General features: G+C 32.6%; 1 protein-coding gene across 1 annotated transcript; it reads left to right on the top strand.

Moving 5' to 3' along the window:
• The first annotated feature begins 1,577 nt into the window (after nucleotides 1–1,577).
• LOC115877571 (kinetochore protein NDC80 homolog) lies at nucleotides 1,578–22,385 on the top strand. Its single transcript, XM_030893815.1, has 13 exons — nucleotides 1,578–1,892; nucleotides 2,016–2,166; nucleotides 3,511–3,609; nucleotides 3,663–3,882; nucleotides 5,691–5,869; nucleotides 8,926–9,144; nucleotides 9,206–9,349; nucleotides 9,410–9,544; nucleotides 12,263–12,373; nucleotides 16,728–16,928; nucleotides 20,177–20,295; nucleotides 22,004–22,106; nucleotides 22,155–22,385. Exons 1-13 carry the CDS (start codon nucleotides 1,798–1,800, stop codon nucleotides 22,293–22,295), a joined length of 1,917 nt encoding a protein of 638 aa, XP_030749675.1. The 5' UTR covers nucleotides 1,578–1,797; the 3' UTR covers nucleotides 22,296–22,385.
• The last annotated feature ends 1,841 nt before the right edge of the window (nucleotides 22,386–24,226 follow it).

Below are 24,226 nucleotides of genomic sequence, written 5' to 3'. Positions count from 1 at the left end.
AAAAGGTCTTTTAGCCTCCGTAATTAAAATTGTAGAATCAGCTTCAGCAACATTAACTGTTACCTTGTTTAATTCTGCTTATACATATATTGCATTAATTTTTCTGCTACCTTAAGATTTCTCTATTCTTATACCTAATTTATGTGATTTCTTAGCATATATGATTTATAAACCATATTTTTCCTAATGGAAGGATGGAATAGGATATGCAAAATTAAGATATTTTAACATTTATTTCCCAGACAAAGCATAATATAGTATTAAGATTAAGACATAACAAATATTATAAGAAAGATCTTAATATAAATCACAAACTAACTAAGTCTTAATTTGGTCTTGTGTAAACATAGGTATAAAACTAATAAGATCGAAACTCAACCTTCACCATATTGTCAAGATTTGGTAATAGGAAACAAGAAATTACAGTAAATTAAGAAAAGAATATCAAAGTACACGATATTAAATACTGTAATGTATTCTACGACAGAAACCATCTCTCTTCTAATGAGAAAAAGATAAAACATAAAGCTTATTGAGCTTATTTTAGTCTTATCAACACACTCTTCGATAAAATATATGTCTAAAATTGCTATTAATCCACTAACTTGATATTTTTAAGAAATTATGATACAAATATTTTAATCAAAGTATATTTATATTTAGTAACATTATAGGTAAAATGTTACGTCTATCTCCCATTGGCGTGTATTGTTCTATAAGACTCGTCATGGTAGTACTTCAATACATCAAATACATATAATCAAAACTATTGTTACCTGTAAATAACTAGAAATTAAATAACTTGAAAGAAATAAAATAATTCTAATAAGTTAGTTTAAAACCATTAAGAAAAAATCCGTAAATGATAATTTTTAATTCTAATGTAAATATATAAATAAATGTTATCATTATTACAATTTTATTAATTCATAATACTTTCATTTCACAATCTTTATTATCCTTCTTACCTTAATTTTGGATATCAAGATAAATCTGAAATTATAAAATTAATTATAGAATTTGTATTAGGTATTAACACTGAAAAAAAATTTTTCAACTGCAAATAATTCGAAAATAAACTGCAATTTGGCAACATCGACGATGTGCGCTTGCGTAGTATCGACGATCAAATGCAGCAAATATGGGCTTCAAGGTCAGCCACCGGATCCACACCTTTACCATTTAAGCTAATGCTGCTGCAAAAATCAGACTCGATTAAGGCGGATTCTGTTTCTACATTTGCTGTCCTCCATTCGCGAACTTCAAGTTCCGGGCTTTACGCCCTGGGGCCACTCGAGAACGGTTCTGAAAGGAGCGGTGCGCGATAGCCTGGTGCCTCCATATGGCGCGGAACAGTTCTGGAACTTTATGACTCAATTGAATGGGGTGAGAGTATCGCGTTCTTGAACAGTTCAGAGCTGCTCAACGGCGTGAAAGGAGGACAGCAATTGATGAACATTCAAACGGGGGTGGTAACCCTACTACCAGGCCGAATAATCCTAGCAGCTTAAGCCTTCAAATACTAAAATATTAAAAAAAGGAAGAATTAATTTTGAATTGACAGCTGTAATTGACAATTGACAGTATTTAACGGTTTATTGAAAAACAAAATTTTTGAAAGTTTTCAATTAAAATAATAAAATATATAAATAATAAAATATTTTATTCGACATCGTAAAATGATCGTGAAAGTTGTTGTGCATAGCAGGGAATTATCATAACTGTGGAGAAAAATTTTTTGATTATTTTTAAAGAAGTATACATTTTAAACTGTTCCTTGTTTTGTTGGATACAAAAATGAGAAGTTCAAGATCTTTATCAAACATACCGTTGCCGTCCAATTTCCGAAGAGATTCTTCTAAAAATAGGGACCGACCTAAATCAGTCGTTCGGTAATTATTAGTATTATACATCTTTTTTTATTATTTTAAATAATTTTCAACTCTTCATCTATATACTAGTGGAAATATTTTGAATTGTTTTGTCAATTATACCTATATACTAATTTCTTTCAGTAATAGTCGGGAAAAAAGCGCCGATTTACTGACTCCCTTAGCTTACAGAACATCTGATAGAAAGTGGCTATTTGAAAAGCAAAGAAACACTCCGTCAACACCATTTTCTGCTTGCAGTAGTCGCTATAGGCCTTCCAGTATAGGATCAAAGGTTGGATCAAACATTAGACAGTTAGAGAGTTAAAGCACTGCACAAAACTTATACATAACTCTTGAGATGTAATGCAGAGATTTACGTTAAGCCTTTGGTTACATTGTCATGTAAACAAGGGTTAAAGCAAATATTTTGACATACATAATGTAAAGAGTACATTTGTATTTCTAAATGGTTTTGTGAAAGGATTTTTTGTATTTTTAAAACTGAAAATTTATATTTTTATTCCAATGATTCCCCATTAAATTTATAAAAATCTAAAAATAAAAAAATCATTAATGGAAATTACGATATTATCTGGTTTTCAGACTTGGTTTATTTGAGTTATTTAAGAAATTTTGGGGTCTGTGTAACAAGAAAGTGTAAAAAGTAAAAAGACCTATTTTAATATAATAAATTGATCATTTGATAGGTAATATGTAAACTTCTAAATTGTTTCTATACTTGTCCTTTAAATATATATTAAAAACGAATGGTGAAAGATTTTTTAAACTCACCCCCCAGAAGGGGCGAAAGAAATAAATAAAATTATTTTTTCGAAATTTCGGCGAAACTGTATGAACTAGAAAAAAAGTTAAAATAAAAATTGAGGAGCGTCAAATTTTACATAAAAATTATCTCTATACTCTTTTTGCTCAGATCAAAATTAACCCAGATAGGGTGGCTAGAAGCCAGGGAAGATAGAAAAATTATAAGTTGAAAAATTCATATATTTAAAATTTTTATTCAATTTGTTTGGAAAATTATAATTTTAAATTGAGATTTTTTTAAATTCACCAGGTGAAAAATATAAATAAAGTGTTTTTTTCCAAATTTCAGAGAAACCGTAAGGACCTGTTTCAATAAAAGTTGTCCCCTAGCTTCTAGTCTAGTAGAGTTAATTTTGATTTGAGCAAAAAACATATAGAGATTATTTTTATGTAAATGTAGTTCTTACCGTTTCTCCGAAATTTCGAAAAAAATAATTTTATTTATTTCACCCCTTCTCAGGGGTGAATTTAAAAAAAAATCTTTCACAATTCATTTTTAGATTTTTTAAAGTAACTTATATCAAAAATTCAAGTTTTCACCAAAACTTTGTATTTGAAGGCCTATTTTCTTGGACTATACAAGACAACCACAGCTATAACATAAGTTTCTTGTGCTTTAACTGCCTAATTACTTTATTATCTATCTAGAATTACTATATTTATTTTTTATTCATTTATTTTATTAATTATTATTTTCATTATTATTATTTACTTCACTGAAACAGAAATCTAAAAATAAAACAATATATTACAATATTTCACGCTCTATCTAGGCAAATTCCAATACACAATATTCCCTTTTTGTTTTTAGAACTCTCTCTCTGTCACAAAGAGAGATAGATCGCCAAATGTTCCCTCTTTGCATAAATTAATGAACGATAAAAAGTGGCTCCATGAACAATATATTAAAGTAAGTATCAAGTTTTTTTTTAAATTGCTTTAAATACTCATATCACCTTCCAGGTTCAGGGATTTATTCAATCTAGTGGACTTTTCCCTCCTGATCTTGCAGGGATGATTAAACCCCCAACAATAAAAACTTTTGTAGAACTGATGTCAATATTATTAAAGGAAATAATATCTACTGTACCAATTAATTCCCAAAACTACACCGAAATCGTTTTGTCAAACTTAAAGTTGTTGAGATATCCAGGTTCGATTACAATGTCAACAATTAAAAGTGGTATGTATTTATGTACTACATTGAATAAAAAGACTGTTATTTTAACAAAATTAGCGACACTGCAAAATGATTTTAAAACAGCTAACTTCAATTCCTGTTTATTAGTGACATTCTAGTTATTTTTGACATTTAAGTTAAAATATACAGTAGGGTAAACTCAGTAATTTGTTGGTCTTCTTTGCCAATAAGTCAGCGCCGGATCTAGGGGGGGGGGGCAAACTGGGACACAGGCCCCCGGCGACAGTTCCAGGGGGCGCAAAAATCATACCTAATATAAAGGCGGACTCTCACGACTCGTCTACTTGGCAAGTACGCCAATATTTGCGTACTTGGCAAGTATTCCCACCATCCCCACTTTGTAAACAACATTGGCAAGTGTGGCGCTCACACGACGCAACGTGTCCATTTCAACAAGTAAGCCAGCACAAACATTGTTTAAGTCCTTGGCAAGTAAACAGTATAGTCGCATCCATGGATACCGGTCGTCCCGAAATTGTCGTTGCTAGTGACTTTTTTTAAGTTCTTTTACTGTACACTGCAATACAATTTTTTTTTTTATGTTTAGCCATCCATATGAAGGGCTCATTTTTATCCATAAATTCATCATTTGAAGACTACACAGGAAAAACCAGCTTTGTCCATTTTAATTGGAGCCGAGAAAAATGCAATTTAGTGTTTTTAAACAAATGTGTTAGTTTCAGTTGAATAATTAGAAAAATATATGTTACTACCAATTCTGAATTATTAATACTGTTATTGCCATATTCTGAAATACCTAAATTAACATGTCAAAATGCAAAACAAAACAGGAGAAAAATCAGGAACGTCCAATTAAAGGTTGTATAAAACCTAAATCTGAACTATTATATTTTTGTTGTAGGAAGAAAATTAATATTTAAGTAGGTTTTTATTAGAATACATAAATTTACTACATGTAATACTAATTGCAAGATGCATGCTTGTCGCCCATGCGTAAGGACATCTCTGGTTTTTGCCATTTACGCGTGGACTACTCTGGTTTTTCCTTTGTACGGCAAAATAACCAAAAAAAATCTCTAGTATCTCTGGGACTAAGCGTATTATTGCTTTCTTTTTTTTCAAATGACGCTAACATTTGCCTATAAAGTTGTATCGCTATCTTAATTTCTATGAAAATGTGACATCTGTTTTTTCCCGCGTAGTCTTCTCGCTTATTGCTTGTTTTAACGTTTTAAATTATCCGCAATTAACTCGAAAAACACTACGATCCGGAAATAAACGGGACATACGCTATAACAGTACAATTATTTGCGCAGTCGTTTGAGCGCCTCGGCAAGTATAGCCAAGGCTGGGCTACACTTAGCAAGTGTACGAAATTGTGATCCTTTGACTCGGGCTATGTTTACCGACAGAGAGTGGGAACGCGACAAATAATTGCACAAGGAAACCGTTCTCACAACGAGGGCGAGTATATTCCAATTACAAATATTTGTCAAGTACAGGAGTCGTGAATGCGCCTTAATATGATTCATAATAAAAGACTTGCTCCACAACCACAAAGCACCTAGCATGCCGCTCACGTTCTTCTATAAAGTATTCATTTGAGTTTAAGAGGCCCAGTTAGTTTTTGAACACACCCTAAGCGCTCGTTCTAAAATGCACAAACGAAACTGCCAAAAGGGGGTTGACTTAGCTTCCATCTTTAACGTATGAATATCAAAAACAGTATTTGATTTCTTCCTTAGTTTCGAATTTATTTCATAATTTATCATAATACAAAAAAATCTATGGAGATATGCTTTTTACTATGGAAAATATACTTATTTTAGCAAACACCATGCACGGCTGGCCTCATTTTATTACAATAGTATCTTGGTTGATAGACAGAGTTACTTTAAGCAGAACTGTAGTAGTAAATTATGACGAAGAGTCTCAAAGAGCAGCCGCATGTCAAGACATACTTTGGGAATATAAGATCACACGTTACAATTATTTCTCTGAGGGTGAAGTATGTTGGTTGGCATTTTATTTTCAGGGCGAACATTGTTCTGAAAAAGCTCCACATCAGGATTCCTATTTGGTTAGGATTCCTAATTAATCGGTTTTTCTCATCACTAAAAATTATCTTTCCAAAAATATAACACACTTGATATTTTGTTCGAGTCCCCTTCGAAATACAGAATTTTTAAAAGTTCGCCACTTTTAACTAGTAGGCTTTGATGATCTGCCCCTAATGGAACTCGAAAAAGTTATCACCAATTTTTTGTAGCCAATTTCGAGAATAATTGAATAGTCCCAGTCGTTGGCCATCGAGGCCGCCGCGCCGGACTTAGCACCTATGGATTTTTATCTTTGCAGAAGACTAAAGGTTCTTATTTTAAAATTGCCGTATAATCTAGACAATTAGAAGTACGTAACGGTTATGCGAGGGTATCTTTCACCCTCATTGAATTAATGAATTCCGCGAGAAATATTCAGAAACGGTCCCATCTGTACAGGGTGGGTCAAATTCGACGCTTTTAAAGGAAAACACCCTTTTCTATATGAAATAGACGAAAACTAGTTTCGGTGTCTGGAGCTCAGTTTTTATTAAAAACATGAGGGTGAAAACCGCACATCGATATCTGTTACCATTTATGAGTTACGGGGTGTTTTTCAAAAATGTGCATTTTTAACAAATCGCCGTAACTTTTTTGCTGTGGAAAATTTTGTATTTTTATGAAAACATTTCCAAAGCACCTTTTTACGTAGAATTTAATGGTTTAACTATATTTTTTTTTAAATTAATAATATAATCCCCAGCGGGTAACTTAAATTCCAGTAAGTGAGCCCGGCGCCGAATATGTTCATGGTTGGCAACAATGAATTTAAAAATCGCGTCCTCGATTACGTAACTAAAAGTTTAATTGGTATCCAATATACGTTGCAAGCCTAGGAGTATTAATTATATGTTTGATTCACACAAAATGTGTAATACTACTGTCTGTATATTATACAAAAAAGACTGGAATGATATCATGTAGCAACTTGCAACTGCGTTAATACGCCTGGCGGCGACCGCTTCATACTCTTTCAGATATTTAGCAATAAAATAAAGAAACCTGTTATTTTTAAGCTGTTATTTTAAGCTGTTTTTTATAAATAACTATAACAGTTTCAACTGTTATCTAAAAATAACAGTTTTGCCCATCACTATACTAACATACCAAATCTCATTTTTTTTATCTAAAAAAATAAAAAAGTAATAGGGGTGAGCCACTTTTAAGACCCACCCGGTATATACGGCGTCGTATAAATTTGCTACCTGCAATGTATGTAGAAAATTCGCTCGGCTTTTTATCGAGTATGTCACATTAAAATCGGATTTCAATTTATTTCATTCTAGGATCGCTTGCGTTCGTCGCCTGGTACTCGAGCGATGTCGGTTATTTCAATAATCGAGTACTCGAGCGAATTTTCGCTCGATTTATCCCATCACTAGTAATTTTAAGTTCTTGTCAGTGAATTTAAAGTATACAAGGTGTCCCAAATAAAAAATAATTTTTCTGTTGATAACTCTTAAATTATTAATTTAAAAAAAAATATACTTAATCCATTAAATTCTACGTAAAAATATGCTTTGGAAATGTTTTCATAAAAATACAAAATTTTCCATAGCAAAAAAGTTACAGCGGTTTGTTAAAAATGCACATTTTTGAAAAACACCCCGTAACTCATAAATGGTAACAGATATCGATGTGCGGTTTTTACCATCATGTTTTCGAATAAAATTGAGCTCCAGACACCGATATTAGTTTTCGTCTATCTCTTATTGAAAAGGGTGTTTCGCTTTAAAAGTGTCCATTTTGGCCCACCCTGTACATCGAAAATATTTTTAGAATGTGCGTTATCATTACCCGCATATTTTGTAAAGAAAATTGGAGTGAAAAACTGAAACAGGAAAATTGATATGAAACTTTTTCGGAATAGTGGCCCAACCTGTATACCGTGCTGGCAACTGTTACTTTTGGGTCAGTATTTACATGTGTGTGGAAGTAAATCGCATAGAGATCTTATTAAGTCGGAGTGAGAGAAATGCGACGGTGTGCTGTTGCGGCGTTGCCGGTACGCCTTTCCCTATCGAGAGAAGTAAAATCACGATCGCAAAGCTCTTATTTTTAAAATACTTTTTTTTTTGAAAAGTTAACTAGATAAAATCATTAGATATGTTTATGAGCATCTGAAATGGAATTATAAGAATATCGTTAGAGTGTCCATTGTTTTATAACGAGAAAACGTCAGTAATCGCGATAATTTAAAAACTCAACTTTTTAACACATAATACGCCATAACTTAAGCACTTTAGATATTGAAACCTTTTTTTATTTTAAAGATCGCATCTTTTACAATATGTTGGAATAAGAAAAATTCGATAAAGTTGTTTTTTCCCTTCAAAAATTGTAAACATTGCATAGCAATTTTCAGCAATCGTGTAACTTTTATATTTATAAATATTTTCCCATATTGTCTGCGAAAAAAATATAGCAGAAATGTTAAGAAAGTTTTTTAAAAAAACTACAATCAATTATTTCTAATAGATTTCGAGATATCGATTTTTGAATTCAAAGTTCTAATAGCGCAACCACTGTCGAACACCAACTCAATTCCACTTATTTTTACCAAAATACAAGTGTTTCTAACTTGCACTTAAAAATTTTCAAGCTATAGGGAAAATTACAACGACTCGTTAATAAATAGACAAATAAAGTATAACGAGACGTAATTAAATCGTGAAACTGAACGCATGATGTACACCTTTATCTAGAACTTCAAGCATTGACAGAGGTACTGATTGGGTCAACCGGTCGACTGCGACAAATCTGCTTATCCCCTACCACATCTCTTAGCAATGTGCACAGTTTCTCGGTTTATTTCATACGTTTGACAACGTGTTTACTGTTCTCTCTTTGTTCAGCACGTTATAAACGCATTGTACTCTTCTTACATACGGAAATCTCGACTCAAGACTGACCTTTGCCAGCCCTTAGTATATGCATTTCTCATAATAATTTTAACTTACGTTAGAACGGAGATTACATTGTTCAAGCAGGGAATGCCTTATTTAACGATTTAACAAAAGTCACGGACACAGATCTAGATGGTCTTAAAATTCTCGAAGAGAATTTTGAGAAACTTCAGGCTGATGTAGAACTTACAGAACATCAAATAGAAGAATTAACGCACGAACATACAAAGATACAACAGCTAAATCAAGAGAAAAAACAAGTTATTACCCAGTTTCAGGTGATTGAGCTTCAGTTACTAAGACTGAAATTATTAAAATTTATATTAAAACTTATACTAGGAAAATAAAGGCAACAGAGAACAAGAAGTTGAAGAAGAGCTGGTTCGTCTCAAAAAATTAGTCAGTAAAGAACAAGAGAAAAAAGAAAAACTTACAACGTGTTTAACACAATTACAATATGAAATAGCTAATCAAACATGTAAAGTAAATAGTTCTGTATATTTTTTTAAGGCAGCATTAAGCTAATTTTTTGATAATTTTTAGATAAAGGAAAAAAACGAAATTTTAAATCAAATAGAAGATTTAAAAAGGGTTGTTACAAGGAAGGAGAAAAAAATTGCAGGATACAGATTGATACAGGACGATTTGGATCGTGAATTGAAGACTAAAGTTGTTCAAGTAATACTTTTCGTTACAGATCTATACTGTTAATAATGCAATAAAATTATTGATAATTTTATTATAGCGTTAATGGTTTAATACATAGTAGTACAAAAAAAAATATAAAGTTTTGATATGTTGAGGTTATACGTACTAAAAGGAGACTTTTTAAAATCAAAAGAGTTCCTGACTGTAAAGTGTGAGCTTGACCCCCAAAAACCACCCCCAATACGCACTGTGGTGGTTTTTCTCGTTTTTCTCGAAAACCATTAGTTGCACAGAAAATTTTATTCTTGTCAAAAATATTCCTTATAAAATTTACTACAAAAAAGGTTCTATTCATTATTTATATTTATCCCATGCATTTCGAGCAATAACCGTTTGAAAAATGGAGTACAAAAAAAATACAGGTCGCCTTTCAAATAATAGACTCCCAAGGTATTTTAACGTGCTAAATATACACGCAACAGATATAATACTGTATAATATAAACAAAAATATTGCCTATTCCACAAAACTAACATTCATACTTTCATCTATATATTGTCATCATCTATAGTTTCTAGAATGTGCTCAGTATTCGAACAACTATTTGTACAATCAAAATTGCCTCCCACATCTGCTGCAGCTAGGTAACATTCCCGGAGTACATATCTTCAAGTACAAATATGGTAAGAACAACCTATTAAATCCGACCAGTGGGGCTGGAAGAAAATCAACAACACCCTGTCACCTTTATATACAACAGAATCGCCCGCCCCTGCTTCAATTATGTCATTAATAACGTGCAACTGCAAACAAGATTGTGTAAAAAGATGCAGTTGCATTAAAGCCGGCATGAAATGTACAACTATGTGCGGAACCTGTTGTGGGCAAAGTTGTTCGAATGAGCACATTCTAGAAACTATAGACGATGACAATATGTAGATGAAAGTATGAATGTTAAGCAGAGTTTACACTGTGTCACTTTGGATGTACAACCAAAATGAATCACTCAGACTGAATTCATCTAAATTGAACATCCTTGTTTACATATTTTCATCCAGTTCGCAGCAGTTCACTGTTTCATCTTCTGCAGGCTGCCACCTCTCCCAGTGTTTTCTATATCGAGGTTGACAGCACGGGTCGGCGTCGGCTCTTTACATTTTTCACTTGCCATTCAATCTGGATGAATCAACGGTTCGTTGAACGCTTCTTTCAACAAAAGTAGGAAGATCGTCAACTTGTTTCATCGTTCAATTTTAGTGTATACTTTGGATGAAACAGAGCTGAAAGGCAATTTATACTTATCACTTTGGATGAATCATCCAAGTTGTACATCCAAAGTGACAAATGTAAATGAGCCTTTAGTTTAGTGGAGTAGGTAATGTTTTTGTTTATATTATACAGTATTATATCTGTTGCGTGTATATTTAGCACGTTAAAATACCTTGGGAGACTATAATTTGAAAGGCGACCTGTATTTTTTTGTACTCCATTTCTCAAACGGTTATTGCTCGAAATGCATTGGATAAATATAAATAATGAATAGAACCTTTTTTGTGTAGCAAATTTTATAGGAATATTTTCGGTAAGTATAAATTTTTTTGTGGGACGAACGGGTTCTGAGAAAAAAGCGAAAAACCATCGAAGAACGTATTGGGGGTGGTTTATAGGGGTGAAGCTCATAGTTTAAAGTTAAAAACTCTTTTGATTTTGAAAAGTCTCCTTTTGGTGCGTCTAATCTCCACATATCAAAACTTTATAATTTTTTTCTTCTATTCGGCTATTTTAGGTCTAATATAAATATACTATAGTGGCGCACTTCATTCGCCTCAGTTGATTATACGAAAACGGAAAATATTAATGATGAAATGCGACGGTGTGCTGTTGCGGCGTTCCCACATTTCTCCGGAAGTAAAGTAAAATCACAATCGCAATCCGCTTATTTGCAAAAGACTTTTTTTCGAAAAAATAATAAGATAAAATCATTAGCATCTGAAAATAAATTAAGGTTAATTCTCACTATACCTACCGTTTCCATTCCATATCCGTTCCGTATTTTTTATTGTATAGACGCTATACGTAAGCTTCCGTTCCGTATCAGTTCCATACATTTTATTGTACAATTTATATCATTACGAAAGTTTTATTTTAAAAAATTGTATCTTTTGAAAAAGGTAATAGATTTAATTAAGAGGTGAAAGAATAAATAAATATCAGCAAAATTTTAACAGAGCTGGTACAAATTAAGAACGTGACAACGCTGTTTCCGATGCGCTTCAGTCCGTCCGCCAAAAAAATGTATGGAAGGAAAGGATATGGAACCGAAGGGAAACGGAACGGATAGTGTGCATTGTCCTATTCATTTACATGATATAATATTTTATATAAACGAAAGGGAAACGGAAGGGAGCTGATATGGAAGGTATAGTGAGAATAAACCTTTATAAGGATATCGTTAGAGTGTCCGTTTTTTTATAATGAGAAAACGTCAGTAATCGCGATAATTTAAAAACCCAACTTTTTAAACACATAACACGCGATAACTCGAAAACCACTATAGATATTCGACACTTTTTTTATTTTGAAGGTCGGATCTTTTACAAGATGTTTAAACGAGAAAACGCGAATCGCCAACGCTTTTTATAGAGTATGGCCCTGAAAGAAGAGGATATGGGCATAAATTTGTTGTTAACATATATTTTGTCTCTCATTCACTAAAGATGTAATTTTATATTCTATTTTTTTAATCAGATTGAATCTAAAGTAGATGCTTGGAATGTGTCAGTGACTAAAACATTTCTGCCAGATTTGCAACATTTGCATTTAAGAGAAAAGGGATTTCATTGCGAGGATTTTTTGAAAGTGAGTATACTAAAAAAAACAAAGGCCTACTTTGCTTTTCTAAATCTTTTCGACTATCGAAATTATTCGTGACAAAAGAATGACGCAAATTCTGACAAGCTATTTTAATTTATATTTCTTTAGAAAGTTTTAATGTATATTTATATTTTTATTTCGAATTATTGGTGTTCAGAATACCAAAAACCTCTTGTAATGAACCATGATTTATAAAGATTTTAAAACTGAGGAAAAAAAGCAGCCTGTCTAAATTTAATAATAAATAATAAAACTTAGGACCGCATATGAATTTAAAGTATTATCACATTTTTGATTTTTGGTTCTATAGGATTGGTGCATTTAAATTATTTTTTTAAAATTCCGACAGCAGCGCTCAATACGGCAGAAATCAGAATAGCTACCTATACTTTATTTTACGGCGTCCCGGTTGCCGTTCATGTTGATGGCATTGAAATAATATTGAAATCGTGATGTCATGATATTTGATTATTTATTAGTATTTTGGTTTTTACTTATAGCATGATATTTAAGTATTTTAGTATTTTGGTTTTTACTGGTGCAGTTATTGAAACTATAAACTTCTCAGGTGTGATGTAACGCTGTTTCAGGTAGTAAAAATTATGTGAGAAATATCTCGAACTGAGCATCGTTTTGTGGTTGTGGCAATTTCAAATGATAATAAAATTTCCGAAAACATGTTAACAAGAAAAGGAGGGCTTAATTGCGTGATTGTTGGGTGTAATAATATTCAATATTCCTTAGTCTTTTTATTCAAAGGTATACCATCATAGTTGCGCAACTAGTAACTAATAGCACATATTATAGAGATTATACTCTTTGTTTTTTCTTTATTGTTTTTCGTGGTTCCAATTTTCAGAATCGGGCACTAGTTAGGTTACTAGTTTGCGGACATAGCACGCCCACTTAGGGCTCTAACTCACTGACGGCCAGGTCGTTGCGACCTGGCCGTCGCCGTCGGCTGGCCGGATGTATTGCGTTTTTAGCTGCGGTCAGATGAACGACCAGTTTCAACAGAATTGTCAAATCTAACGATTTTTTACGTTTTACCAATTAGAAAATATTGTTTCAGAAATGTTAAAATATCCGAGTTAACTAAAAAGCGAAGTTGCTATTCACAACAAACAAAAAGCATTGTGTACGCGCGACCGACAAAAAGGGAGATATTCTGTTTCTTTGTTCTACCGATATGGCGCCCTTATCGACTTTAAAAGTAAACATATTAGGGCCATCGTAAAAAAAGATCGTCAGACACTGGCTCTAAATATAAGCAGGTAGAAAGTTTAGCTTCCAGTTATTTCAATGTTTACAATATAACGAAGAATCGACAACAGTAATTACTTCTATTTTTATGAATGTCAAAATAATGTACCTAGTAGAAATATAATCTAAGGAACCCTGTTTGAAAAACGTTAAATTAAATATAATATTTAAAATACAGTTGTCCTCCTTGTACATGACTACAATACAACTAAAAAAACTAATTTAATAAAAAAAACTAGTGGTTGTAGAAAAACTTTAAATATTATTTTTTTTATTTTTTAACATCGAAACTCAAAGGTATAATACCAGGTATCATACCAATCATAAATAGTGTAGGTATGTCATATAAAAATGTTTTGAGTTTTTACTAGAATCGACCCTTGATAAAAAAAAGAATTAGATTTAAGTTTACCTTTGATCCAGTCTGTATACTATTTCTTTGGATTTTCTGCACGTGTGCAAAAACTACACTAAAACACTATATCTTATAGAAAATAAAATATTGTGCCTTGAATTTGAGGGATTTCATCTGAAAAATTATTAATTTTTAAGAAAACCGGCAACAAGCGGCAGAAAATAATAATATTTCCGTGCGGTCTTCTGGTCGCAAAGACCAACGGACGGCCAGGACGTTAGTGTGCGCTATATTATTTGATTTAATGGTTTTAGAGGTAGCTGCGGCCTGGCCGGTACGACCTGGTCGTCAGTGTGTTCGAGCCCTTATGGCCTCTAAAATTGTGCACAGCGCCTGGCCGGCACAGTTAATAAAGAGATATCGGAAAACCGAATAGCGTCATGCAGTATATACGCGTACCTTATCATGGTTACGATATGCGCGAGTCAATTTTTAACGCAACGCCCGCTAATAACGTTACCGCTTGACGTAATTTGCGGATCAATTACACTCCAGAACGGTAAGGTTAACTGTTCTTGAATTACACCAAGCGCTATTTCTAAATAACGTTTAAAAATTACTTAAATGGGCATGTGCGGGAATTTGACAACCGGGGCCATAAGCGGCTAATGTACAATCCTATCCCGCGACGCGACGTTGCAGATTATGTAGACATCACAGCGGAAAGTAACGCCTGGGTATAGGCTGTTTCGCATGAGCACCTGTGGCTCCGTGACTGAGGCGAATGGTCCGTGGTTCAAATATCACGCCGGACAAGAACTTTTTTATATTTTTTTTGCTTATAGCAAAAAAATATAATTGTTATAATAAAAAAAATATTATAATGCATTGGTTTCACTCTTTTTGGTTGGATTGGTTTAGTTATTTGGCAGGTTGATTAGCGTGGTTATTTGGAGGGTGTTAATTCATTGGTTAGTTGGTTATTTGGTCGCGGGATGGGATTGCACATTTAGCCGCTCGTACCGGGGCCGGCCGGCGAGATCTTATATTTTAGGTTATGTTTGAATTGTTTTGAATTATTACTTTAGTTTTATTAGGTAATTTGATATTTAAATAGCTGGGATTAGTTTTAATTAAATAAATATGGCCCAAAATATGGATTCCACCTCTTCCAATATTAAAGAACCTATAAAGAGGCTTAGGTTTACAGCAGATGACGACTTAGCCCTTCTAAGAGAATTTGTTGCCCTAAACCCACTAGCAGACGTTGAACAATAAAACACTGGAAATAAGCACTTTAGCCCTTTAGTTTTAAAATACCTAGTAAACAAAACAATTTCGAAGTTTTAAATTCAAAGTTAGGTTAAATTTAAATAACGGACGCGACGCGAACAGAATTCTTTACGATCCGATAACTATAAATGAAGAGAGTTAATACATGGTTAATACCACCTCACGTAAAGGAAATAACACCTGGCTTTATTAACGTCCATGCACGCTATTCGGTTTACCGATATCTCTCTATTACGCTGTTTATTGTTATTTTACGCGAGTTTATTTTTGCGCACCGGAAATTTTACTCGTTTGCTCATCGTCATAAAAAACAATTTTCGTACCACGAATTAGGGATAGGATTTTTATCTGTATACATATAGTATACCTAATCTGTGCTAATAGCTTATAAAACTATAAACTTTTCATTTCTAACCACAAATGACGTTATTTGCAAATTTAAGTATAATTAGTTGAAAAAGTTTAAAGCTTCATTCGGAACCTCGCAATTAGTAGAAAAAATAGTGGTTTCTATTACACTTTATACTTTTTAGTTTACGATCATTCGCAATGTCTAAAAAACACAATTAAAATTAATAGAATATCCTAGCAACAGCAGCTTGCGATAATCAGTTGTATCCATAGAGAAAGCCTAATATTTAGCTTATTACACGGACAGCAGAGGCTGAGATAGGTACCAAAACTGTAGTTGTTAAAACAACGCAAGGAATTCCTTAAGGTGGAGTGACCTCCCCCTACTGTGGAGCTTGGTAGTGGATGAACTACTAGACGAATTAATTTCTAGCGGGAATACACTGCATAGGGTATGAAGATGACATAGTTATGATTGCACGGCGGAAATATGAAAGCACCCTGTGTGATACTGTCCAAAGAGGACTCCGCATCGCTGAAAGATAGTGCAGGACTTTCGGGGCTGAGCATCAACTCAGACAAAGGGAAAGTTAAAAGTTTTTAGTGGAAAAGTTAAAAGTTTGGTAATTTTTTCTACTAATTGAAAATGTCTACCATTAATTTTGACGTTCTGAATGCTTACATTGATATTAAAGGAACTTCTACGCTAATTGAAACCACTAATTTATTCCACTAATTGCGAGGTTCTGAATGAAGCTTAAAGTTTCTTAACTTTTTCTACTAACTGAAAATTACTACCACTAATTTTGACGTTCTGAATGCTTACATCGAAATTAGAGAATCAAACTTCTACAGTAATTGAAATCACTAATTTCGAGGTTATGAATCAAGCTTTACATTAAAATTAAAGGAACAAACTTTACGCTAATTGAAACCACTAATATTTTCCACTAATTTTGAGGTTTTATATGAAGTTTTACTTATATGGATAATCGTCAAAATTTCGATAGTCGAAAATGTTGAGAATCACGGCCTAGAAACAAGTTAGTATGTTACAATTACATGTTTTTATAATAGGAAATATTAGAAATGGATAAGGAAAGAAGATTAATCGAAAAAGGTCTCTTAGAAGAATTTAAATCTATTCAGGGCGATATATGTCAGAAAGAACGCGAGAAGATAATATTAAAAGAAAAAATTAAAGTTTTTTTGGACAGAGAAAAACGTTTGGACGATTCCAGAAAAGATATTGAAGCGGACAAGGAAAAGCATCAAAAAGTACGTGAACTCTACTTTATCCCAAATACGTTTAAATAAAATATACGGAGGGTACCGCTTAAATTCCAGTCCCGATATTGAAGGATGGCTAAAGAATTTCAATGCACTTCCTACATAAGTCTATCCTTGTGTTGTAGGAGGTTTGACTAAACAAGGATAAACTTATGTCCTGAAACCATTCAGACTCGATTTTCTGTCCTTCAATACTGGGACGTAAATCCTCTCATTGCTCTTATGGGGAGGCAGTCGTATATTTTATTTAAACGTATTTGCTTTATCCTCAGAATATGGACTGGTCTTTATGCAGGGTCTTTCTTAACGATTTTCGCGCTCGTGGCAGAGCTGCAACAAGTCAGTTTTAAAAAGACTTAAGTGTTAAGTTATTTCTAAAATCAATATTATTTAAGTCTTAAGTCATTTTTGTAAAGGCTTAAGTCAATATAACATTTAAGTCGTTTTTATGACTTAACTATATTTTTGACTTAAATCAATATAATAATTATATTGATTTAAGGAGGATAATTATTATCCTCAAGACAAGACAACCAGAATTCAATTTAAGTAAATTTTTTAAATGTTAATATTAATTTTCTTGTATTACTAATTAGCGATTTTCTTACTAAGTATCATATTATTAATTTATTGAGACTAAAACCACATAAAATAAAACGGTTAATTTTTAGTTTAACTACAAATATAAAAATATGTTGTTTTTTATAAAATTTAACCGATTTTGTAGTACTTTATATGTATCCATTACAAATAGATGTCATCGAATACATTTCTGTTAAAAAAGGGTGATGTGTTTTGATCACTATGTAAGGATAAGGGCTGGATGATTTTAAGGTACTATTCAATATATTCCAGATAAATTTCTTTCGTTCGTCTTTCGGGCCACAAATGGAGTCGGGGATTCACTTGAAAGACAACAGACTCACTACGCACGCGTAACACAACAAATAAACAAAACCGGTTTCGAAAAACTAACATTTTATTTTATAGCGGTATTGAGCATTGCTTTTTTTATTCCGCTGCTTGGCTGCTGCCTAACAGTTTAAAAAGAAATGCTGCTGTTAAAAATTTATCATAAAAGTATATAAAAACCTGAATTAAGCCTGTTATAAAAAGACTTAAATCTTTTTAATGACCTAAGTTTTTTTCTAAAAAGACTTATTTTTTTCTATTTTGGAATAAAGATTTAAATCACAAAAATCAATTTCAAAAAAACTTAAATTTTACGTTTTAAGTCAGCTGTTGAAAAATGACTTAAAATCAAACGACTTAAGTCATGATTTAAATCAAAAAAGATTTAAGTTTTCTGTAAGCTTCCAGCTCTGACTCGTGGGCGTGTATTGTCAATTCTTTTGTGTTTATTTTGTTATATTACCGCTTCATGCATTTAAATCTGTCCAAAGATCCATTACAGCGACAGTCGCTAATATCTTAACGTAACTTTTAAACGCAAATATCTTGAAAACCGTTCATCGTTTCGAACTAAACGAAGAGCACCTGGCGTAAAAATGTCATAGCTTTTTATATCATTTGTTTAAATTACCGTATTCATTAGGATAACAAAAAGTGACACACTAGATCCGTAAGGTCGCGGTGATTACCCCCCTCCCATACCGGGTGCGTCTCAAAAGTGGCTCACCCCCTATAACTTTTTTATTTTTTCAGATAAAAAAAAACAGATTTGGTATATTAGTATATGACATAAATTAGGATTCATTGGCGTGTTCAAATGTTTTTGGTCACCCCCGGTATTTTTTTACTTTATTCGATAGACACTCTGAATCAAATGACATAACATATGTCAACTTTTGACATATTCACTCAAAAACAAATAGTATTTTAAATTTCAATCTAGAGTGCCATGGCTGTGTTAAAAACATTAATTTTTAAGCGGCCCTCACACGATCAATAATATTGTTAATATTTTTGATTATTGACAATATTATTGAGTGTTTGAGCGTACATATTGATGTACTTTCAATATATTGATGGATTTTCGGGATCCTGAAAATACTCGACAATATTAAAGGCGGAGCTAGTCGTATTGACAATATATTGATCGTTAGGTCGCATGATTGACAAAATTTCACTAGTTTATTCGTAACCGTGGCGGAAGACGGAACATCGCCGTCATTGTTTTCACCAGTTTCAGATCGCAATCATCAGGCTCCCGTTTCTTAACGTACTCTAGAAGATTTAGTTGGCCGAACCTTGGAATGGAAAATTGGATATCCATTTTTTATATAACGTCTTTTCTTAAATTTTTTCCTCTATTTTTTCTCACTGACTGATACTCACTGCCAAAATGACACGCTCTTTTATCTTTAATTTTTTGGCATAGGGTATAATTCACACTTAATATCTGCACAAAACTTAATATTGATATATCTATTGACCGTGTCAGGCCAACTTTCAAATATTGATAAAACATTGACAATAAAAAACATTGACAATATTATTGATCGTGTGAGGGCCGCTTTAATCAAGAAGCCTTGGAAAAATAAGATTGACCGTTTAATATTTTTAGTGTCTTGTCCTGGTCGGTTAAAAGATGCTCAAATCGTATTTTTAATCATATCTCAATTTTTTCGAATGGAACGAGGATGGCTCATTGGCATATTTGAAAAAACGCACTTTTTTCAAATAAACCATATGCGAAAATGTCAGAAGTTGACATATGATATGTCATTCTATTCGGAGTATCATTTTCTATTGAATAAAGTAAACATATACCGAGGGTGCCATTTAAAAATCAAAAGTTGTAGTCAAGTGACCGAAAACAATTGAATATGTCAATTAATCCTAGTTTATATCATATATTAACATACCAAATCTCGTTGTTTTATCTGAAAAAATAAGAGAATTATAGGGGTGAGCCACTTTTGAGACGCACCCGGTATATTACATCCCAGGATAACGAAAGTACGACTAGTACTACCCTCTACCCTAATGGAAAGCACCCTTTTAGAACTGTTACGGATAGTTGTAATTTCTACTGTATGATCGAAAAAAAACGGCATCAAAGACGGCTGGGGAATGGCAATTGACGATAATTTTTGCGAGGTCAATAATACTATGGAAATAGATTTGTGTTTGGAAACGTTCTATCCTTTTTAGTAAGCATCCAATCTTTAGTTGACGTCTAGAGGTTGACCTCGCCAAAATTATCATCGATTGTCATTCCCCAGTTTGGTTTGTCGGATAAACATGATACAATTTACTTCTCTGTCTCTTAGATGCTTCAAGGGATCGAAGATATTACGAAAACCCAAGATTTTGAAATTAATCATTTAGAACAATTAATATGTCAAAACAGGAAAGACGCAGAAAATTTAATTAAAGAATATGAAGAACGGTAAGTTATTAATTAGCTTTAAAAAATCGGGTGATGATGACATCGTTGCACAAACCGCCATTTTTCTTTTTTTAAACAAAATTTCCAACTGGTTTAAAATATACAGTGTTGTTCATTACATACGACACGGAGTATTGTAGCTAAACGATTAGATTTTTACAAATTGTAAGTTTTGGGTTCGTTGAAGGACTATTACAGCTACAATTAAAAAGAGTGTCCCAAATAAATAAAAAGTATTATAGTTGTATTGTTTTAAAATGGAACACCCTGTATATTATTCTATTTTTAGATTCTACGATTGAAATAAAGGTAAATTTGATTAAAGTTTATCACACTTAAGGCTTCATTTTTCCAAGGGTATCGAAGTTTTTAATACTAAATATTTACTGAAGTTTATTTATTGATCAGATATTGTGTTGCAATAATAAACAAAATACTATCTTATACGGAGTGCTTCAAAATTTATATTAAATAATTACTAGCTTTAAACGGCAATGACTTGTTTAATTTAAATGGAACATCCTGTATACTTTATGCGAATCAGATGTGCAATTTAATCGTCTATCAGATTGTATTATACCATTTTTAGGGTTCCGTACCCAAAGGGTAAAAACGGAAACCCTATTACTAAGACTTCGCTGTCCGTCCGTCCGTCTGTCACAAAGGTCTATCTTATGAACCGTTATAGCTAGACAGTTGAAATTTTCACAGATAATGTATCTATGTTGCCGCTATAAGAACAAATACTAAAAACAGAATTAAATAAATGTTTATAAATAAAAAAGTACTTTCACTAATCATTATCTTTTAAGTAAGAATTTTACATAGAATCTTTCAAATCCTCGGTGGCCGCGTGGTTAAAGCGTTAGGACTTTACGCTGCTATGACGTTGGAGCCGTAGTAAGGCAGGTTCGAATCCTAGTCAAGGCGACTTTTTTTTAATCTTTTTTTTAAATTTTTACATATTTTTACATATTTATTTTTACTTTTTACGCATTTATTATTGATTAATACAATTTTTAGTAATGTGTTTCTTCGTGTGACCCTTGGTGCGCGAGTCCGTCTCGCACTTGACCAATTTTTTACCTATCTCTTCAAGTTTTCGTAGAAAATTAATTTTCTTATAAGTTAGACTTCGTTTATCACTATACCCATGGAATATTAATCGAGGGTGATTTTTAAATTCACTTTTGCCAACCATGGACATATTCGGCGCCGGGCTGACCAAAGGTGTGATTTCCTAGCGACGTCTGGCGTCCGCGGCCCGCCGCACACTGGGTCGTTTTTATTAACTAGGAGGTCAAAACCTGTATTTTATTAAATCAATGAAAAGTAATGTATCGCTTTATAGGGAAACGAACCGCCAGACGTCGCTAGGAAATCACACAACTTAAGTATACAGTAAAAAAGTACAAAGAGCGTAAGAATCATGCCGGGACCCCATTAGGCCACACGCCACGCTGTCGTTCCACGTGTTGCAACGTGGGAAAGAGTGTACACATGAGATCTAGGACAGACGAATCGTCCATCACACGTGTCGTAGCATGGGGTGGCGTATTGCCTAGTGTGTACGAAATACATGTAATTAAATGGAAAAGCATACGCACATTTCTTAATGACGTGCTGTGGCGTGGCGTGCGGCCTAATGGAGTCCCGGCTTCATGCAGCCGGATCTTAGACTATTATAACAATATTAATTTACTTTTAGTATACAGCAATCTTCCCAACATTTGAATCTTATGGCAAAAAAGGGAATGGCTATTTTAATTGAGGCACATAACATGACCTTAAGGCTTCTTGCTAGAATTGATGTAAGTAAACAAGACATTTTATATCTGTTGTTTTACAAGCGTTTTTAGGTTAAGTTGAATTCGGAAATGCAGAAGCTACTGTTAAGGAACGAGCAAGCCAAGGAATCTTTACATAGAGCTTTTCAAGAACTTATCGAATCAAAGGCTTTAACTGAGAAGTTATATGCTTGCTTTAATGAAGAAAATTAAAATACTTTTTTTATGTGTTGCATTAAAATTTGGATTTACTATTTATACATATTTAGACTTTTTAATTAAACTTTTGTAAATTAAATTGCATATTATTTGACATTAGTTACCTAAAAATCTTTGGTGTAATCATAATAATAAAAATATGCTAAAATCCCAGATAGGGTAGAAGTCATAAAATGATGTGATATCTTAATATAGTGGAAAGTAATTTAAAAAATATATACAGAGTGTCCAAGGCTGAGCGTGCGTTAGAAGTTCCTAGAGAACCACAATATCTAGATCGGAGATTTTTTGCACATCATTGTTTTACAACGAAATATATCGATTAAAAATATTGCGGCACTTCCGGAAATACCGGAAGTTGACAACAACTTTCTTATTTTAAATGGCTGTCCCCATTTTTTATTACATTCTTAAATTCTCTGTAAAATTCTATGAATATTGATGTTAAACACTCTGTACCTAGCATTAACCGTTTTTAAGAAAAAAAATATTTAAAATTTTTGGACGAAAAAAACAAGTGTCAAACAGTCAGACAATTTATTTCCATCTGTAAGAACACGAAATATTTGAATTTTCTATATTATAAATACTGCCTGCTTAAGAGTTTAAAAAGTGTATTTATAAAAATAAATCTCGTATTTTCGCTATTTAGTGATCTATCTAATTGTTGATAATAATAATATACAACAGCGCCAAAGTTGGCTTGGAAATGATGATCTATATAATAACATACTGCTTTTTGAACAAAGTGTCACAATATGACATGACCAGATCTATTGTTTTACATCACTTGACGTTTAAAGTCATAGGCCAAGAAAAATATACTCTTTAAAACTAAACTTTAAATAACTTAAAAACAATTTATTTTAGGTATAGGAACATGTATAGCCAAAAGTAACGAATTGAAAAGCCTTTTCACTAGTGAAATAAAAAAAGTGGGTTTCCACTTGAAATAAAAAATGATTTACGATAATTTTTTTATCGCTCGATTCCATGACAGCTGCAGTCATTATATGACATTCAAACAATTTCATTTTTGAAATAGATAGCCACATGTCTTCTCTTTATGACACAGTGGCTGTGGTAATCACTCAATTTGATGTTAGGCTATACACATATTTTTGACAGGCAGTCTTTTTGTCCAAAAATTTGAAATATTTTTTTTCTCAAAAACGGTTGGTTAATGTTATACAGGGTGGCGCTCATTCCCCTCGGTTGATTATACGGTTGAATATGTGCACAATTTAAAGTTATTTTGAAATATACGGGGTGTCTCAGAACTAAGATCCATACTAAAGTTATATTTTTTCTTATGGAACATCCGGTATTTTATTTAATTTTTGGACTCTTGGGCCCAAAAAAAGGCATTTATTGTTTTTTTGAGATATTTAAATATATTTAAATATGCATGCTACAAGAGAATTGATTATCAACACCCTGTACATTACTTTTCAGAATTAATTCTTGTGCTGAGTTTAAAGGTAAAGAAATAAACTTTACTGAAAAATGTTATTGTTTCCTTAAATTTATACAGGGGTACCAAAAATTAGTGATCTATTTTAAGGATTTATTTTAAATAAAAACCTTGTTAGTTCAAATGTAACACCCTGTATTTTCTTAAATAAATCGAAGCAGATTCAAATGCTCTTTCAAACTATATTAGGGATTCCTATACCTATCTATCTCAGATTTTGAATAAAAAGTGATTTTTAAATAAAATGGCAATCAAGATGGCTGGTATCGTCATGGCAATTTTCTAGTGACAGTTAGTGACTATTTTCAAAATCGACATTAGTGTATGGACATTATTATTTAAACAGTATACTAAAATTTACCCACAATAGTTTAATAAGTAAGTATTCTTTATTTTATAAAAAAATAAAGCCATATCTGCTGGTGGAACGAATGGATATGTTACTAGTGAT

This window comes from Sitophilus oryzae, unplaced genomic scaffold, assembly GCF_002938485.1.
Source record: "Sitophilus oryzae breed Bouriz unplaced genomic scaffold, Soryzae_2.0 scaffold_1494_pilon_pilon, whole genome shotgun sequence".
Classification (NCBI taxonomy): domain Eukaryota; kingdom Metazoa; phylum Arthropoda; class Insecta; order Coleoptera; family Curculionidae; genus Sitophilus; species Sitophilus oryzae.
Note: the sequence above shows the minus strand (reverse complement) of the source record. Positions and strands in the feature narration are given on the sequence as shown.

Excerpts from the sequence above, each read along its gene's own strand:
- LOC115877571 (XM_030893815.1), top strand. The coding sequence starts at position 1,798 with ATGAGAAGTTCAAGATCTTTATCAAACATACCGTTGCCGTCCAATTTC. Across the intron at positions 12,374-16,727 it reads ATTGCGAGGATTTTTTGAAA|GAAATATTAGAAATGGATAA; the intron begins GTGAGTATACTA and ends TTTTTATAATAG. Across the intron at positions 20,296-22,003 it reads ATTAAAGAATATGAAGAACG|TATACAGCAATCTTCCCAAC; the intron begins GTAAGTTATTAA and ends ATTTACTTTTAG.